The sequence below is a fragment of the Fundulus heteroclitus genome, chromosome 20, assembly GCF_011125445.2.
Source record: "Fundulus heteroclitus isolate FHET01 chromosome 20, MU-UCD_Fhet_4.1, whole genome shotgun sequence".
NCBI classification, from domain to species: Eukaryota; Metazoa; Chordata; class Actinopteri; order Cyprinodontiformes; family Fundulidae; genus Fundulus; species Fundulus heteroclitus.
In genome coordinates, this window is record NC_046380.1 from 37725756 (window position 1) to 37745401 (window position 19646).

The 19646-nt window shown below is 41.8% G+C and overlaps 2 protein-coding genes across 2 annotated transcripts; both read right to left on the minus strand.

Moving 5' to 3' along the window:
* Positions 1 to 2014: 2014 nt before the first annotated feature.
* Positions 2015 to 9776, minus strand: arl8bb (ADP-ribosylation factor-like 8Bb). Its single transcript, XM_012874081.3, has 7 exons — positions 9567 to 9776; positions 7608 to 7688; positions 4949 to 5022; positions 4738 to 4831; positions 4348 to 4415; positions 4191 to 4261; positions 2015 to 3690 (listed from the first exon to the last, which is right to left on the minus strand). Exons 1-7 carry the CDS (start codon positions 9753 to 9755, stop codon positions 3641 to 3643), a joined length of 627 nt encoding a protein of 208 aa, XP_012729535.1. The 5' UTR covers positions 9756 to 9776; the 3' UTR covers positions 2015 to 3640.
* A 1026-nt stretch (positions 9777 to 10802) lies between these two features.
* LOC105934206 (N-acylethanolamine-hydrolyzing acid amidase) lies at positions 10803 to 18007 on the minus strand. Its single transcript, XM_012874091.3, has 11 exons — positions 17836 to 18007; positions 16527 to 16691; positions 16290 to 16413; positions 14355 to 14445; positions 14191 to 14276; positions 13938 to 14110; positions 13792 to 13854; positions 13644 to 13710; positions 13526 to 13554; positions 12384 to 12453; positions 10803 to 12279 (listed from the first exon to the last, which is right to left on the minus strand). The coding sequence occupies exons 1-11, from the start codon at positions 17994 to 17996 to the stop codon at positions 12256 to 12258; spliced, it is 1053 nt and encodes a 350-aa protein (XP_012729545.2). The 5' UTR covers positions 17997 to 18007; the 3' UTR covers positions 10803 to 12255.
* Positions 18008 to 19646: the final 1639 nt, after the last annotated feature.

Here is a 19646-nt window from a genome sequence, read left to right on the forward strand (position 1 = left end):
AGGAAATGTACTAAAGGGGATCATCTCTGATGCAGCGTCTAATGCTCCACTTTGCAGGAAACCTTGTAATTTTGGTGATGGATCACCATCTTTTGAGCTACCAGGAAGGGAAATATGTGTGTTTTATCAACAAGGTGATGCAAAACATGTAGCATTACATGATGAATGAAACTGTGTCCCCCCCCCCCCCCCCCCCCCCCCCCTTAGGTTACCTCCATCACCCCCCTCTAACAAATCCCTGACAGGTTTATTAGCGCCATTTAATCTCTCGCTGTTACTCTAGCTGTGAACCACATTAAAGAAGGCGGTAATAACGGTCCCGTAGTGACGCCGCATTCCGTGTTGATCCATGGATTTCATCGGGCAACACCCACATCTGTCCACACCTTCCACCTACCAACACGGATACAATGAATGCCTGCAGATGTTCATTTAACGCCAGGTTTAAGAAATGAGATTAATGACGGTGTTCCTGTTGGAACAGCAGCAGCCTGCTCCCCAGCAGCTCTGTGCTGCTCCACCTGCGGAACGCTCGATTAATAGGCCCCTGGTTTGAAAACATGCCGACATCAGCGGATTTCTTTACAAGGAAATGAGTGTTTGAAAAAAAAAAAAAAAACAGACCTGTGATCGTTTCTGCACGTGCCTATGAATGCATATACAGCGGTAAGTATTCGCAGCCCTTGAACTCTTCTACAATTTGTCACCTTACAATCACAAAGTCTGGTGTGTTTTATTGAAATAGAAGGAAAATAAAGTAACATTCAAAATATTTTTTTACAAATAATGTGAAACGTGTATTCCAACCTTTGTTACTCTGATGCCCCTAAATAAAGTCTAAGGATACCAACTGGCTTTAGGAAACAATGTGAACCAGCAAGTAATTTAAGGTCAGTATAAATAAAGCTACTCTGTCTGTTCAGGTCTCAGAGAACTTAAGGGGAGGAACAGCATCATGAAGACCAAGGAACCCAGCAGACAGATCAGGGAGACTGTTCCTTAAACCTCTGTCAGAGCACTGTCTAATCTATCAAACAAAAATAAAAAGAGGTGAGATTAAAGGTCATAGGAAGAGCCGTTTACAGCTGTTCCCAAGTCATGTGCAACATGGTGTTATGGTCAGACGAGACCTGAATGGAACTTTTTGGCCACACTGAAACAAATGTGTGTTCAGGTAATGAGCGCCGCACATCACACCGAACACCACAAACTCAGAGTTTAGGAGACTGGGGTTCTTCAGACCACTGTGATTTAAAGTTAGGATCAACACAATCTATGAAAACTACTCTTCTCAGCCTAGCTAGCTTACCTGTGTTTTTCTATGAACAGTGTTATGCCTATTAAACAGTACACAGTAAGCTTCAGGGTTCTCTCAACAGCTGCTGAGAACCTTCGTTACATTGCATAACAAACAATAGAGAATCTGGACAGACTTTTTAAGACCACATATTTATATCATTAAATTTAGAACCTTTAAACATTCCCAATGAAATCAAAATGTTTATCAAAATAAATGAATTTGTCCCTAAATCCAGTTGAGAATCTGTAGCAAGACATGACAAGAGACGTTCAAACACGTTGCATCTAGTTATACACTTTGTGCTCGTCACATAAACCCTTATTTATGTTGGTCAGCAGCACATGAAGGTTGCAGGGCTCAAAAAGGCACCGTATATGAGAATCCATCCTCAAAGGCAGCTCCAACTTAAGTTTGAGGAATAAAATTGGTCAAACTGAGTGATGGTGTTTGTTTTTAAGAGAGAGCTACAACAGGAAAAAATAAAGAAAAATCACAACTTATCTGTATTTCAGTCACTGCATCTTCAAAACTGCAAATAACCCAACCCCTTTGAGCAAAAGCTTTCAAGATGCTTACAATTATACCTTTAGACCATTCATATTGGCAGCTTGCCTCGTCATCACAGTCCTGAAGTCCTCTGCTTCCATCTAGTGGTGAAACCTTAAACTGACACTTTCACAAAATAAAAAAAATAAAAAAAGCACAGGTTGGAAATCCTTATAAATAAAAACAAATTTATTGGCAATCACAGGGAGAGAATGCATGACTTCTACAGGCGCATTTATTTGAATAAAAATGCTAACGTCTTATTTACAAAGTCTACGGATGAACGTGAACAGGCCCAGCACATGCAGATACAAATATTGCAAAAAAAAAAAAAAAAGAAAGGCTAAATTTATTTCACAGGTAACAAAAGCCTTCTGTAAGACGAGCCACGCTGTCGGCCAATTAAACAGCCCCTCACTGCTGCTGCTGCTGCTGTGGTCCCAACAATCGACGTATGGACAACATGCGGTAACGCAGAGCGGCGTGGGATGTGGGCGTGGCTCCGGCGCCGCGCCGAGATCCTGCAGGGAGACGATTCGAACCCGCTCCAGGTGGAGGAGATGCATCAACCAGCTGAGTGGATATCGGTTTGACCAATTAGTCTGGATGATGAAACGCGAAGCCGCGTAAAAGGGTTCATCGGCTCTTTGCCTGACGCGGCGTTTACAGAATTTGAACAGAGGCGTTGCGAAGGAAGGAAAACCTCTCATCCCTCCGTGACCAACGCTGGCTTCCTGTTGCCCGCCCCCTACAGGTAAAGCACCCCATTAAAGAGAGACATCTGGGTGCAGGTACCCTGCGCTCAGGCTCCTGGCTTAAAAGCACTTGAACAGTCAGAGCTGAGAACGCCCATCTCTCAAAGCTACAGACATGATTCAAATCCTAAAGCGAAGCCTCATTCCGATGCCCCAGCGAGCACACATGTAACATTTTCTCCTCATCGGGACAGTGCTGCCACTTCCCAGACGCCGTAAAGTGTTTATGCGATTACAGAGCGCGAAAGCAGATTGTCGAGAGGTGCTGTTGAGAGTAATCAAGGGATCTGGGCCGTGTTTGTTCTGAGCGTCTGGTTGCCATAGCGGCCTGGGAGCTTGCTTGGGCAATAACCGTCTGATTGGGACGCTTTCGCAAAAAGGCACTTAAAATTTGGCTCGGGGGATTTCGCCTGGAGACACAACAGCCGCGCCAAAATATCACCTCTGCCGATATTATAAGTCGCGTGTAAACTTAAATTTAAAGACACCCAGCAAACAGAGCGCGACACCGCGGAGAGATTATCGGGATTTAAGAAGGCATGGGCGGAAGCAGCCGTCGGCGTTTGGCAAAAAAAACCCGCTCAGAGCTACAATCGCACGATGCCGAGTAAGCACTGGATGCTGACAGGCAACAGAGTTAGGCGTGTGATGTTGGGGGAGCAGCACACTGCAGTACCGGCGAGATTCCTGGAAAGCATTAACAAGAAGAAGAAGAAGAAGAAGCCTCCACGACGCACACAGACTCGGAGCAGACGATGGCAGCGGCTACTGAGAAGACCCCCCCCCCGCTGTCACAGCAGTGAGGCTCCGGGTGGTGCTGTACAGGAGGACACACGTCTACGGTAGTGTACAAGATGGCGCAGGGGGCGGTAGTGAGCAGAGAGAGCTGGATTACTTCACAGAGGCAGTGCAAAGGGGGACTGTTGAGGACCCCTGACCGAAGATGGAAAGAACGGGGGAGGGGGGGGGGCTGAGGCCAGCGCTGCGACCGGGCATAGGTGGTGGTGGTGGTGGGGAACGGGGGGGGTAGGTTGCACTTTCAGCTTCGTCGTGACTTTGAATGCTGGATGAGCCACTGCAGTGTGATATCTGTAAGACACATTCAGAGGAAATGAGAAAAGGAGGGATGTTAAACGCATTCCTGGAGAAAAGCACGATTAGAGACGGATCTACAGACGGCCATTCGAGACTAAAGCGCCTCGATGCGCTGCCATCCTGCAGCTGGGACGACCGGGTGAGATATTACAAACCTCTTCTTTACAACCAAAACAGTCACATGAGCAGCTTGTTGAAGCATTACACTCACTCCAAAGCAGACTGAGGTGCAACAGGAATACAATCCAAATCTCTAACAAGAATAAACTAAAAGCCCCCGTGTGATTGTAATTTAATAGAAATGTAGGATCTACATCTAAACAAGGTGAGGGAAGGCTTTCACAGCTGACTCACTGAACAAAAGAGCGTCATTTACCTCAGCCTCACTGCCTAAATCAGACTTTTAAGCCAAACGGAACTGCTTTAACTAAACTTTAATTTTCACCCGTCTGGCCCTTTCCTAAACTCTGACCAGACATCCTCCTGATATTTACCGATGTTGTCTTTCTCTTTGCAGGACACAGAGTAGCAGCAGATCTCTCGGTCCTGAATGGCAGAAAGGTTCCTGCGTAGATGGGGGGGGGGGAGGGGCACACGTGAAAAAAGTACTTTACAGCGCAGCGTGTCATAAACAAAATAAGCATCCCTCACATTTTTTCGATGAGCTGCTTCTCGTCGAGCGCGTGGGGCAGGTCCCGCTTGTTGCCCAGGACTAAAACCTGCAGAAAAGGAAGGAATACTCATCAATAGCTTGTAAATAGTAAAGTAAAAAAAAAAAAAAAACGAGAGTCAGGACTAAATAAAGAGTTTATGCCACATAGTAGGAACGCTCTGCTCAGCTACAGCAGACGCCATCAAGTCAAGTTTCCTGACAGCAAAAACTAAAAAATTAGCCCCCCTGAGTGTAACGTTATTGATCCTGGCTCCACCCGGCTGGTGCGCTGCAGCATTTGGGACTTTATTCACCGGTTCACTCTGAGGCAGCGCTAATTAGGTTAGCGCCGTGTGCTTTTACCCCAAACGTCAGACAACGTCTCTTACAGGGATTCCTTGTAGCTGTGGTTTGTCTAAAAGGTTGTGCAGTTCGTTTCTGGATGCTTCTATTTTCTCTCTGTCTGCCGCGTCCACCATGTAACTGAAAAAGAAAAGCAAACGTGGAGATATTGCTGAGGGGGGGGGGGCCATGATGAAATATTCATGTTTAACTTTTGCCGGCCTCCCTCGTGTTCAGCCAGGAGGACGGATTACTCACACTATAGCATTGACTCCTCTGCAGTAGCGCTCCCACATGCTCCTGAAGCGGGGCTGTCCACCTATGTCCCATATCTGAAAGAGGACAGAACAAAGTGAGGTGAGAGGACCAACAACCCAGGTTGGCTCCTGCGTGGAGCAGAAACTCAGAGATCCTATCCTCTTGTCCAGTCGGTGCTACCAGGTCAAACGCCTCAGAGGTGGAGGTTGTTACTCGTTTTTTTTTTTCCTGCAACATCAGTGACGGGTGAATGATCAAAGTCTGAGGAACTGGGTTTTCTTCTACATGTGGAGACACGTCTGTGGTTCATTCAGGCTGAACATATTACAGCAAAGGAGCTCTGTGTCATCCTTTTAAGCTTTTAACCTCTGTCTGTTGTGGAGCATGACGGATTTGAAAAGTTAAAAGCGTTTAGGAAACCTCTCAGTTAAGCTAGAGGGTGCAAGATCCTCTGGGACGGGGAGTTCCACCCGTGACCCGGGGGCCATTTCCAGACAGGGTAGAAAGGATTTCGCTGGCCATAATTATCCCTGATAGAATCTTAAAAACAGACATTTTAAGTAAAAAAAAAAAAAAAAAAAACAGGCTCTTTGATTTCCTTTTAGTATCATTGAAAGGATGAAAAACTTCCAGCGACTTTTACTCTAAAGCAGAGAGAGGCGTAACCATTCACTTCAGGGGTCTTCACCTAGAGATCGACCCATACAGGGTTTTTAAGGCCGATGCCGATTAGAACTAACCGATACCCAATATGTGCTGACGATTTTTTGGGGGCGAGACTTGAAGCCGATATTGTTTTTTTTTCTTCCTTAATTTACATGATAAAAATAACACAATCATAGCAAATGTTTTATTGCTCTCACCCTTTTCTTTCTATACTACCTTCTTGTTTCAGTGTCCATTTAGCATGAAATAGCCCCAGCATAAATTCTAAAAAAACATCTTGCATATGTAAATCAAGCGGAGCACTATGGTGAAAGCAGTACGGCTCCATTTGTGAAGGTAAAATCTGTTGGGCTCTTTGTGGCATTAAGACAACAATTCTTATTGCCACATTGCCACACAGGACATTAAAAAAAGATAAATGTTATACAAGTCTCAAACCTTGCGTTTAAACCAGCTAATATTAATAGGCTTCAGACAGCAGTTTGAAATGTACACTTAATGAGTCACAGCGAGAAAAAAGCTTAATTAGTTCAGAATAAAAGACTAAATAATAAGAATAAGAATAAAGACTGACCACGGCTGCAGTGAATGGACATTATTTTATGTAACGTTAGACGCTGTACTGGTGATTGCTGAATGCGCTAATGGATCGGTGAACGCATTCACGTATCGGCCGATACAGGAAAAGAACGCAAATATTGGCCCAAAATATCGGTCGACCTCTATCTTCAACACTGGTCCTCCAGACGCACTGTCCTGCATGCTTTAAGTGTTTCCCTGCCTCCACACACCTGACCTAAATAAAAAGGGCGTCAGAGGAGGTCATGTAGTCATTTGATTCAGGTGTGCTGGAGCAGAGACGCATCCAAACCCCGGTCCTCAGGACCTAAGACCCCAGCATTAGAGCAAGTGAAAAGAAGATCTCTGTGTGAGCTGTAGGCCTCTAAAAACTCTAACCAATCACTGTTCTTCACACTAAAGAGCACTGATTGGTTAGAGTTCTGTTCCCCCCTGTCAAGTTCTGGGATGATCACCTTATCTATTGGTCGTCCCACATGCCATCATTCTGACACGCTCCCGTAACGCCAATATTTGTACATGTTCCTTCTTGGTTTTTACTTGCTGGATGTGCATGCGCCCTTCTAGTGTTTATGTATCCAGTTAGCTTAGCGGTTAGCGATTAGCTTAGCAGTTAGCTGTTCATTGTAGCTCCGCTGCTCTAACCGTATACTTCGAACATGGCTGAGAGTTGCAAGAAATGAACCGCGTTCATATTTATGAGAAGAGGAAGGCCTCAATAGAAGGTAATAAGACCAGAGTGGATTTGGGGGATCTTTTCTTTTTTTTTTTTTTTTTCACGCGACCCCCTGAGGAGCAGAAGAGCAGTTATTCAAACAGTGACTTGGGGAAACTTCTGGAAAAATTGGTGACAGCTACCTACAAGTTTATTATGGTATAGGGAAAAAACTCTTAATAAAATGTGTTGTTGTTTTTTTTTTTTTTATTTAAACTTAAAAAAAAAAAAAAATAAAACAGATCAACTACATTTTGAAGCCTGGAAGCATTTTCAACCCCCAACCCCTGCTAGGCTAAAAGTTTGTACTCCGCTGATATATATTTTTTAAAGCGAGCATAATTGACCCTCCAAACATCGGACACTAACGACAGGTTCAAATTCCAACTCTGAGAGTAGTCATTATAAAAGGTTTTTGCTACTCTAAAACAAAAGAGAATGATTACAGACACATGAGAGGACATTTCCTCTGCTCCTGATTGAAATAAACACAGACAGCTAACAGCAGAGAAAGATTAAGAAACAATCTCTTCTAAGATTATAATTCTAGTAAGTAAAGTGAAACCAGAATCAGGTCAAATCGGTATCAGCCGCTGAAAGCTTTACAAAAACCAGAGAACAGAAATCGGTCACAACACTTATTACATTTTAAGCACATATACAGCAGAAGACCAATCAGAGCCCTGTTTAGTGGCTTACCTTTATTGTTACATTGCCTTTAGTGACCTTCCGCATGTTGAAACCAACTGTTGGAATCATGTCTTCGCTGAACTGCCCCGACTGCAGGGGAGAGATGTAAAGAAAAGGACAAGCACGCATTAGTGAAAATATGGATGACTTGCAACAATGAACGAGTCATCATGATGTCATCTGATCTAAAATCTATGAGCGAGCAGGATCGTGCATATGAATTACATCAGCACTTATTTGTTAGCGACGGACACATTTTCGCTGAGCTGCACTGGGAAAAAAACTTTACCATTTTATTCCAATAATCACCAGGATGTGATGGCTGGTCTGGCGTTGTAATGCTGTCTGGATCCAACATAAAAATGTTTGCTAAACCTTTTGTTTTGCTAGATCTGAGTTTAAGCACCTTTATTACAAACTACTAAAACAGGTGCCTGATAAAAAACCATCGGGTATCCAGGACTGAATCATGAAGTCCATACATTCACATTTTTATGGACACTCATTCCGGCTGTGTACTCAGAGGAATTGTGCATCCTGTGGAGGAAATGTAAACCAACCGGTTCTCTATGCATTCGGGTACATTTGAACAGAAAAAAAGTCTTCTGCAAAACCCTTTGGCTGATGTAATCATTCACTATACACCCTTCCCCCACCTGTTGCTGGCCAGTCAGCTGGCAGTAAGAAGGCTCCTACATGTTTTCACTTGCTTCCAAGGCCTACATTACCGTCAAACTGACCCAGGGACGCAGGGGACTGGATGCAGACCGTTATTAACTTGGCTTTTTATCCGTTATGAACCTTACAGGAAGTACTAGTGTTTAAAGGAAGTGAAAACTATAGGTAAGCTACGGATCTGGTATCGAGGTGAATTTTAGCAACCCTGAAAGCATAACCTTAAAACCTCGGTGCCCCTTCATACCAGGAACTGGCCTTGGACCAAAGATTACACGACGCCTTGCGATGCCGTTTTGTGTCAAGCTTTTAAAAATGGACATTATGCTCTGAAAGTGGCTATACTACGTTCTGAAAATAACCTCAAATCAACAGCTTCACAATCAATAAGAATTGACAGTGATGCTTGTCTTTGAACTTAGTCCAGTCCAAAAGGGACCGGCTGGGAGGACACACAACCCAAGTAAACAATTTGATTAAAGGCACACAAGTCACAGAGAAAAAAAACTGAGTAGTCAAAAGAACTCTGATCAGCTGCCTTGTGTGACGTCATCACAGGCACACGAGGCAGCTTGTTTTTGACGGTAGATTTTATTTTGTTTTTTTTTTCTAAAAAAGATACAAACAATGTGTTCTTCAACAGGAGACCAGTTATATGCGAAATTGGTCTGATTTTGCAGGAAAAAGCGTGGCTAGCAGCTGTAAAGGGCTAAATAACCTGGAACGACAGGCCTATTGCCTCAGACCTGTGAGGTCTTAACCTCTCCTCTAATTCCTAAGGATTACTGAACAGGTCCGGCTGCAGCACTGCAGGGTGGGGAACACCAACAGGTGTTAGCGGAACATCTAAATCTAAAGTGAAGAGGTGGTGCATGAGTCCCCTCCGTCTTCGTTCACCTACAGGTACACGGGGAACCTAAGAACCCACGGGCGCGACTCCACGCCGACCAGAGGCAGCCTGTCCTCAGCCTTCCGCCCCGGACTGGTGTTCCGGACACCCCGGTAGCTGCTACAGAGCTCCGGCAGTGCGGTCACATGACCCGGTGGAAGCACCCAGTCATCCCGAGAGCTTCGTCATTCTGCCACCAGCTGTTCCGAAGATCTACAAGAGTTATTACTCCTGCACTTCGTCGCATCTAACCACCCCCTAAAAAAACACTTCTTTCCTTGCAAATACGCTACTTTATTTTATTCTATTTTTCTCTCGGAACACGCATTGAAGTGTATTGTGTCAGACACCCTGGGAGTTGCCTGGGCCCACTTTATGCGTCTTTGCTAACGCTGGCTACTTACAGCAATCACGTTGACAAATGTGGTCTTCCCCGAGTACTGCAGTCCAACTAACGTGAGCTCCATCTCTTCTTTCCAAAACAGCGACCTGAACCAGTCTAGCAGTCTGTTGATGAGGGCCAGCATCTCGGAGGAGTCAGTAGCCGCAGTCCCTGCTGCCGTCTGGAAGGAAGCCGCTAACTGCTTTGTCATATCATGTGATCCACTGACAGGCGTCCGCTCGCGCTGCTTCTTCTTCGCCTCAGGCTCCCAGCTAACTGGCGCTCTACTGCCACCCTCTGGTCGTAACTAGTTTGTTCAAATGTGTCAGTTCCATGCAAAAAATTGGGAAAACCTCACTGTAGTTTTTTTTCACGTGTTTATATTCATCTTTAGGAACAAAACATGAGTGGTATTTATTTTATTTTTTAGCATTTTATTTAATTTTTTTTAAATGTCACTCAGCTGGGCAACATGCATTAAGGCCTTAAAACGTACAGTCATATCTTCTTTGCATTTTGCATGAATATCAACGTTTTTATGAACGTCCGAGATGATAAATAAAGTAAACCCTTTTTTTTTGTTTGTTTGTTTTTTTTTTTTTTTTTTGCTTTGCCTTGTGTAATAGCCTATGTGAGTCCTATCGGCTCAGTGAAGGTGCCAGCTGAAGTGCCACTCCTAGCAGCTGCTGCCACATATTGAGCTCGGCCCTGCTGCTTCAGTGGTTGCCACAGTAAATCGTTACAACTTGCACACACTTGGCAGAGTTAATTATGGTTAACCTGAATTCCACATATCAAAGATGTGGACTTAGCCACCTATACAAAGTAGAAATACCAAGAATCCTCCAGTAATCAAAGCACAGAACAAAATAGGATGTGATTTCCTTCTTTCATATAATATGTCACATATAATGTCAAAATATCTATCTTAAAAAAAGATACATTGGAAAATAATCACATATTATTAGAAATAATATTGTATTTTTATTGTAATGTATATCTGGAGCATGTAACAAAAACAATTTCCCTCTGGGATTATTAAAGTATATCTGATTCTGATTTCTGATTTCTGAATCAGCTATACAGGTACATCTAAAAAAAATAGAACATCGTGAAAAAGTAAAATTTCTTTATCACTCTGACAAAGTGAAGCTCCATTTATATAGATTTATTACACATAGAGTGAAATGTTTGAAGCCTTTATTTCATGTAATTGTGATGATGATGATGATGATGATGATGATGATGATGATGATGATGATGATGGCTTGCGGATAATGAAAACCTCAATTTCACAGTCCACAGTCAATGCAGCCATCTATCAGGAAATTCTAGAGCACTTAATTATTTCCTCTACAGACAAGCTCTATGTTGATTTTCTTGCAGTACTTGGCATCCTGTCCACATTGAAAAAAGTACTAAAAGCTGGTTCAATGACCATGGTGTTCCTGATCTTGATTGGCCAGCAAACTGGCCTGACCTGAACCCCACACAGGATCTACTGCTAGAGTAGGATGAGAGACACCAAACCAAACAATGAAAATGAGCTGAAGGTCGGTATCAAAGCAACCTGGGCTTCTATTAGACCTCAGCAGAACAACAGACTGATTGTGTCTATGCTGCACCGCACGGATGCAGTAATTCATGCTAAAGGAGCCATAACCAAATATTCAGTGCATTGAAAAGAAACAAGCTTTACAGACCACTGACGTTTCTGTTTAAAATATCATCTTTTAATTGATCTTATGTAATATGACTATATTACATAAGATCTTATGTAAAATGGCCATTTCCACTAGGTAAAATTGGCTCAGAGTTGAGTCAATTTTACCAAGGCATGGATGCCAGAGGAAATACACCTGATTAGATGGATGGTGGCCAAAGAGCCAAAAAAATCATCCAAATCCATTCAAGATTACATCCCCTCTCCCTCCCGCATAATTTGTCATATTTTGAGCCATAATGGGCTTTATAGAAGTAAAAAACACTTCTATTTCCAAAATGCATCTATAAGAATATGATAACTGCTAGTTTTTGACCTACCACATCAGCTCAGTGTTTACAGAATGAAACATGAAGCTATAAGAGAAAAAAAAAAGCTCCATGCCTACTGTGAAACAGGTTGGGAACTTAAATCTACATATGGCAGGACTATTCTTAAACGGCCCACATGAGTCCAAATCTTAAGGTTTTTTAACATCTACTAAAACACATAAAACAAACCTGAGAGGGATTGCTCAGGAAGATGGTGCAAAGCTACTGGTTGGCATTGGCAAATGCAGACGCCTCATTGTGAGGTACAGAGATCACTAACATGAGCTTGCACAGTGATTCTTGCAAAATCCGCAGTGACAAAATACGAAATTAAAGTTCTGATCCATTTTTATCCATGATTTTCTTTGGTGAAATATTCATCAGAAACATTAAAAGCACAGTTTGATTGTGTTAAATATCAAACAAAAAGACAAAAACAAAAATCATCCTCCTCTTCTAGAACCATATTCCAAAAATACAGCCCATAGCTTGCAGGCATTTTACAGCTCGGTAAAAGTGACTGAAACTTGTGTCGGGTGAAAGACCAGCATCATAACCAGCATCATAAACACAGTAAGATCATTGTGCTACTGTAAATGCCTTTTTTAGGGTTCATTTTGTGTCAAACAATCAGCAGAAACAGTCTTTGGTACAGCCATGGCTCCCTGATGGTCACCTCAGTTGATCTTGTAGGGGCAGCCCTTTAAAAAAAACACGAAAGAGGAGATGGAGCTTGTGAGGCTCTCAATTTGTTTGCTGTATTTCCAAAAACCTTTCAAGGATGTTTTAAATGTGTTTGCCATACCTCTGGTCTGACAAGCGTGATGTACTCCCTGGGGTTTGCTGCTCTCATAGTGGTTGTATAGATTGTATTTCTGAGGGGTTATCAAGACAGAAGGTATGTGATACAGTTGCATTTCTGACAAGTTCAAGGGAAATTTCAAGATGTGTCCTACTACACAAAGCCAGCAGCTTTGATCTAAACAAAGGATATTCTTCCACTTTTTGTGTCCCCCGCAGGGCGTGTGGGAAAACAAAGTAATTTTTTTAAGGCTTTCTTTCAACAATGGATTTTTCTCCCCACATTTCCATAAATGCTAGATTTTGAAATGCATGGCTAATATTTATCTTGTGGGCAAATCCTCCAGCATGAGCAGTGGATCTTTGCAGAACCTCCCATCGGTTTAGGTGGACAGGTAGGTTTGCAGTTGCGTCATTCTCTGTCCATTTTGAGATTGAGCATCGCTCACGGAGAGCCTTAAGGCTTGAGGATATTGCTTCATAATCAAATCTTGCTTTGAACTTCGCCACCACTTTGTCCCTCATCTTTAAAGTGCTGCACTTGATCTTCATGATATTGTTTGTTTCATGAATGTTCTGTAACAAGCCTTTAAGGTCCCTCTGTGGTGGTGTAGCAGGGTAAGTCTGCATCTTTGAAACTGGAGATCAGGCTTGGAAATCCCAGTTGGATCAGTACTCTGCTAAGCCTGCATATAAAGTGTTATGACTTTCGAAATAAGGGCGATGCCAAAAGGACTCAGTCTAACAAACCTCTGAGGCCTTCTTTTACTAATTAGGTGTTATCTAAGCATTTGGTTGGATTTGATTAGTATTTGTGAGTAGCAAACTGAAGGGATCGGGATGCTAAGGCACACCAATCCTTCCATATCTTAATTTGTGAAAACACTTTAAAACACTTATTTCATTATTATTAACTGATTGGTACTCACATACAGTTAAAAGGAGGGATCTGTGGTGTTAATGTGACCACATGTGTAAAAGCTAATGGGATATGGACACTTTTGCACAGCCCTGTAACTGGAAACATGTAGCCTGACAAAGGCCCATCAATATTATGGTTGGTGCTGAACAAGAGGTTAAAGTGCGCTGCATAGTTCTGCTCCTTCTCAGCAATAATAAGTGCAAAAAAAACAGATTGATCCTCACCTATGGCACAATGGAGGCTTCGACAAAACCTGAAAGCAAGAGGCTCCGTTATCGATCCACACTTCCACAAAGTGAGCGGTGAGTCAATACCACATACGTCCTGCGTGTCATTACTTACATGATAAAGTTTATGCCCATTGATGCGATTCTGTCCCACAGCATTCAATGCCTTCATGGCTACTTCCCTAAGATATTATCACATAACAGAAGTCTAAAAACAGAACCCAAACAGGAAGGATGTGTCATCAGCATGTGATACGACTAACCTGCGATGGTCAGAGGGCGGAGGAGTGCGCCAGTGGTCAAAGTTCGCCTCCACCCGGTACCATCTAAACACATCAGGAAGGTGGTGTTACATGTTGCTTCATGAGTGCATGAGTCCCCCCAACGACTCCCCACCAGCTTCCCTTACCCTCCATGTAGTGGCTCCAGGGGCCAGATATCAGCGGGGCCCTTTCGATCTCTGGTGATGATGACCCCCTCGCCCGCTCGCACCCCGCCCACAATGTAATACACCCCAGAGATGAGGGGTTTTTTCGACAGACGCATGACTGCGTCCTGGAAGTCCTTAGCCTCTTCCAGGGTCTGAGTGAGTTATAAACAAGTTATTCACTTTGACACGTAGCGCAACTTTCTCACCCCGCAGATTTCTGTAACCTACTCACCTCCCTCAGAAGCCAGCTGACTGGGGAACTGTGAAGCAGGACAGCGGACATGATGTTCCTCCACCCGTTCCCCCGGCGCTTAGTTACTGAGGGATGTAAACAGGCTTAGAGAAGTAAAGAAACAACATAGTCCAGCGTGTTGCAAAAACGGTTAGCGGTCTTACCCCGCTGGTCAGCAGACACAGTGAACTTGTGGGGACTCATTCCCGTCCACAAGCCGACATAACCAGCAAATGACGTTCCCACGTACGCCACCTAGAAAGTTACATCAATGAAAACAATCCCACAAGCATCTCTTCCATACAAACGATGAGCAGTATGTGTCAGGCGTCCAGCTCATGGTGCTTGATGGAAGTAATTTGCAGGTAGCCGCGTGGTAGTGTGTCATTGTTCACCACAATGATACGCTTTTGGAAAGTCAATGCTGTATATCTACACATAAAAAGCGATAAAACAAGTCATTTAGCCACAGTCTGTTTGCATTGGTCTCACAGTGCACTGTGAGTTATGAGGTGGTTACGCCTTTTATGTCTAGACAAGACTGGTGGGTATGCTTTCTTCCAGTGAGCTAACCCTCCTCACCAATAACTGCACGTTAGCTACAACTACATTGTTAGAGATACATAGGCTCAAACTGAGGCAACAACACGTTGTCTTCTAGGGAAATGTCATTGTGAAAAAGAGGCGGTAACGTGCATATCAACATGCGCTATAGGTGTATCCCTTCTAAGACAAACTAGCTTTTGGGTAATTTGTCTTGCTTTCCCTTTAGCGACAAAAACAGATTATTGTATAGCTCACTGTTAATCTCCCTCAGTCTTTGGACAATTTTTTCAGCTAGTTTTCTGTAACTCGGTTTGTTGGGTTAGAGAAGAGTCCAGAACAAGCAAGACGATGTAATGGGGATTGAAGCTAAGGACACTGTGAAGGAGTTGCTTAGTAATAGGGTGAAGAATGAGAATCTAACTTATCAAACAGGAGAGACAACTTTAAAGTTCATGAAAAAAGAGCTACAAAAATAATTGTTAAACTATTAGTTTCGATACACACATATAACAAAGGGTTTTTTATGTCTTTGACCTGTATTCTGGTTTTATTCTGTTGAGAATCAAGTTAGGTAACCAAACAAAAATGTAGATCTTTGCTCACAGGCCTCCAGGTTGAACTGATCAAAGGTCAGTGAATGTCTTTCATGGGATGATATATGAAATGCTGAAATGATGTATAGTAATGTTAATGTTGGTGGGTTGTGTTAATAACTTAGCAGAGCTACCAATGTTCAACACTGACATTGTTACACTGTTTTTGCTCTATTTATTAGTAAATGAAGTGCTTTTGTGTCTATTTATCATAACAAGACCACATAACCGGAAGTACTATACTGCACATGCACGCAATGAGTAAACCAGCAATGGAGCCAAGGGGGTCAGCGACGTCTAACGGCGATGGGAAGGATTCACTTTAACTTGGAGACACTGTAGATTAGGTTGGTTTTGGACCACACCAAGCTGTAACTCTACTGTGAGACGTTGTCATTGTCACCAGCTCGCTCTCTGATAGTTCCATGGTACTGCCGGCAGATGGCACAACAATGTTTATGTCTGATTGAACTCAGCGCAAAAACTCTTTTCAGGCTCAAAATGAACTAAGTAAACACTATCAGGATAAATGCTTGCTGTAAAATGTTTTATTTGAAGATGGATATATGTTTTTTGTTTTTTATTTATTATTTCATTTAATTTCCCTCTGGGATAAATAAGGTATTTTTGAATTTAATTGAATTGAATTTTTACATAGTGTTTTTTTTATAGTCATAGTATGTAACTAGGGCCCTTTAAGACTTTGTGTGTAAAATCTGGGACTTTTAACAGATGTTAAGGCCTAAAATTAAGCTGATTAAATGCTAGTTTTGTAACTTTTATAGACATTGCAAATCCTGAAATGCTCATCCAACACTGAAGCAGAATATCTTTGAAGTACTTTGAGTACTGATGTGAATTAGATGTCATAGTCAAACAAAATCTGTAGATTGCTTTATGATCATCATATCTCCTATAAACAGTTATGGTGCTTTATTAGTAAGTAAACACATTGTGTACCTTTCCATTTTTTAGGAAGACTACGTCCATGGTTAGACTCCTCAGAACTGGAAGTGGATAATCTAAATTCCTCCCATGGTAGACATTCCCGTTTTTATCCTGAGCCACGATGCTTGTGCAGTACCTGTGGAAAGAAAACAGTGGATGACATTACGGGTTTTTCTGCCATTAGGACTGTGTACATTTGAAGCATGTATATAGTCACACATTTCTGAAAAGGCTTGAAATTTAACCTACGCTGTAAATTCGTACGCAAAGTTGAGAATGATGACATCTGAGATATTTGTTTTCATCATGCTGGCGATTCCACGGATTTCCCCTGCGTAAGGCTGGGGAATATATTTTTCCAGGGACGTCACAATAGGGATGACTGCACGGTGCATCCATTTTGGAATCTGTGACCTATAAAAAAATAAAAGCAAATGGATCAAATGCATGATGGTTGCTGTAAACACGAGCATAATAAGAGGTAAAACCATTGAGTACGTAGAGATAAGATCTACTAATGGAAGCTGAATTTTTATGACAATTATCATTTTATTGCTTTACTGCACAAACTAAATTGCATGATAAGAGATTATAAATGTATAGAATATATACATTTATAATTTATAATACATTTATAGATAGATAGATAGATAGATAGATAGATAGATAGATAGATAGATAGATAGATAGATAGATAGATAGATAGATAGATAGATAGATAGATAGATAGATAGATAGATAGATAGATGTGTGTGTGTGTGTGTGTGTGTGTGTGTGTGTGTGTGTGTGTGTGTGTGTGTGTGTGTGTGTGTGTGTGTGTGTGTGTGTGTGTGTGTGTGTGTGTGTGTGTGTGTGTTTTTCTTCAATCACAAAGTCATTAACCAGCAAGTAGGTAAGTAGTAAGCAGCAGTTTTTCAGTTACTGCTAAAACTTTAGGGGGGAAAAATTAGACTTACAGTTAAGTCTGGGATTTGTGGAACTTGTACATGGCTAATTAGTGTTTGTATTTGCAGTGCAGACAGATACATTTAAAATATAATAAAATCATCTGTGTGCGTAAGATCATGTCCAAATAACACGCAATCCTCATGGAAGAGGCAGGTTTCATCCCTTAGGCTTCCCAGCATTGCCTGCTTTAAAAAAGCTAACAACACAACAGGCTTTGGTACAGTGATTGCAAGTTTTATATATAGATTATATATTATTATATATAGAAGAAAATATTTAAACTCAACAATAATAGAAATTAAGTGACTCGTTTAAAAGTTGCTCAAAGAGTAAATAGACATGTTTTCCATTAAGGCTGGATAATTTATGGTACTGAAGCATTTCTGTCTTACTCTTCATACTTACTTTATACTTACATATAAAAAAATTATATGTTTAGTAAACTGTTTAGCGTTTTTAACCGAGCTGAAAATTTTACTTTAGAAGCTTAGATGTTGCTTTCATTTCCTCAGTCTGTGTGTTTGAATCTTAAACCTACCTTTTCTATCCAAATTGGCATCTACGTACTGAAATATACTTCTGATGAAAATATGTCAAGAAAAATACTTACTCAATGACTTTTCCTGCGATTTTTCTCAGTGTATTCATGTCAAACGCTTTCTCCAGAGGCTTCCATCGCTCTTCTGGACTCAGGTTCAGATTGACCACCACTGACGGAGGAGGCTGAGCCCACAAGGACCCTGCGAGTCCGAGCAGCACCAGTAGCTTCATGACCCAGGGCTGCAGTCAGAGGAAGGAGCTGCTTGACACTGAGCAAGCCTGGCTGCTTCATGCTGATAATGAACTGCTGACAAAAAGTGAACCAGCTTCCTTTGAGAGGTTTTCATAATAAAACAGCGTTGCATGAGCTCTCAGTTACAAAAGCTCTGTGCTTTAGGCTCAATGTCTATCAAGGATTTTCAGTGTCAGTCACTCAAAAACAAAAAAGGTTTGTAGTGTGATCCAGTTTTACGGAACATTACACTCAGTCAAAAAAAGTTCATAATTTTGCTTTATTTCATTCTGAGATTTTACATTCATGAATGTTTTTTTCATTTTCTGCTGGTTGCTTTAGTTTTCTGAAACGTGATGATAAAACAAAGAAGGCCATAATCAAGACTCCTGGTCTGATTTAAAAATGATTAAAAATCCCCAGATCATATTTGCAAGAAGCTAGAAAACACGTTTTAATGTGAACCGTTTTTCTCCGTCTAAACATGACAAGAGAGCGGCAGGACAACTGGTCAAGACAGTGGCGGTTCTAGGCCAAATTTACCAGGGGGGCCAAGGTGGGGCCAGTGTTTTTTCACAGGGGCACAGAACAAAAAACTTAAAAAACAATAAATATAATAATAATATAATATATTAATATAATGTAATAATATTAAGTGAGCCATGTGTGGCTCTGGAACTGCAGGTTTAAGACCCCTGATCTAGCAGTTAAAACTTTGCCCCCCAGCTCATAAGCTAAACGTGAAACATCTGAAGTTTTAAATTATTTTTAGAGTAAAACTGTATAGGTAAAAAATAATATTGGTCAAAGTGACCAATCAGTTATGGTTTCTTTGCCATTGCAAATAATTATGAGAAGTGTATTTATTATCATGTCTTTAGTACAGAGCCCACAACAGGGGCCAGAACCACTTCTACAGGGGCATGGGCCCCTGTTGGCCCCTGTCTAGAACCGCCCCTGGGTCAAGATATCTGCAGGGAGGTTCCACTCTGTACTGTAAGCGCCGGATTGACTGAAGTTTTCAACAACCAAAGACAATATTCTTGTGGTTCTGACAAAGAGAGTATAAGAAAAAAAAAAAGCCTTCGCTTGCAAATTCAGAGGGAAAGAGATCCAAACTCTGCATGATGTAGCGAACAAAATGTTGGATAAATGGCCGAGAAATACTTTTTTCAGCTGAGCGCGGTGGTGTCCAAACAATCTGCACCAAAATCGTCAAGCTGAGAGAAGTTACTTTTCATATTTAAAACAGATTTCATTTTACGTGCTCAACAATATATTAGACATTCAACATTTGAATGAAGAACACATCATTGTCACTCAAAATCTCTTTCTAAAAAACTCCATCTGCATTGGCTCTATTTACTGGATGGTCATCTTTTTACCATTCTTAAACTGGAGACCGGGGCCAAGGGCCACAAACAGCCCCCGGACCACACTTTGGTTACCTGCCTTAGTGTCAGTAGTACAGTAGTAATAAAATTTGCATGTTTAAAAGATTTTGTCTGAGATTAAAGGTAACAAGCCTGTAGCCTTTTAAAGGCCTATATGTGTTTTTTTTTGTTTGTTTGTTTTTAATCAGGTCGTTCTGTAGTTCTAGATGGTGGACAGAGAACAATGAACAGGATTCCAGTCTTTTCACTGATGTG

Coding starts and splice junctions, on each gene's coding strand:
- LOC105934206 (XM_012874091.3), bottom strand. CDS start 17,996: ATGAAGCTACTGGTGCTGCTCGGACTCGCAGGGTCCTTGTGGGCTCAG. Junction 13,855..13,937: donor CTGGAGCCACTACATGGAGG/GTAAGGGAAGCT, acceptor TGATGTGTTTAG/ATGGTACCGGGTGGAGGCGA. Junction 13,555..13,643: donor ATGGGCATAAACTTTATCAT/GTAAGTAATGAC, acceptor TCTTGCTTTCAG/GTTTTGTCGAAGCCTCCATT.
- arl8bb (XM_012874081.3), bottom strand. CDS start 9,755: ATGACAAAGCAGTTAGCGGCTTCCTTCCAGACGGCAGCAGGGACTGCG. Junction 4,416..4,737: donor CACAGCTACAAGGAATCCCT/GTAAGAGACGTT, acceptor CCTTTTCTGCAG/GTTTTAGTCCTGGGCAACAA. Junction 3,691..4,190: donor CAAAGAGAAAGACAACATCG/GTAAATATCAGG, acceptor TGTGTCTTACAG/ATATCACACTGCAGTGGCTC.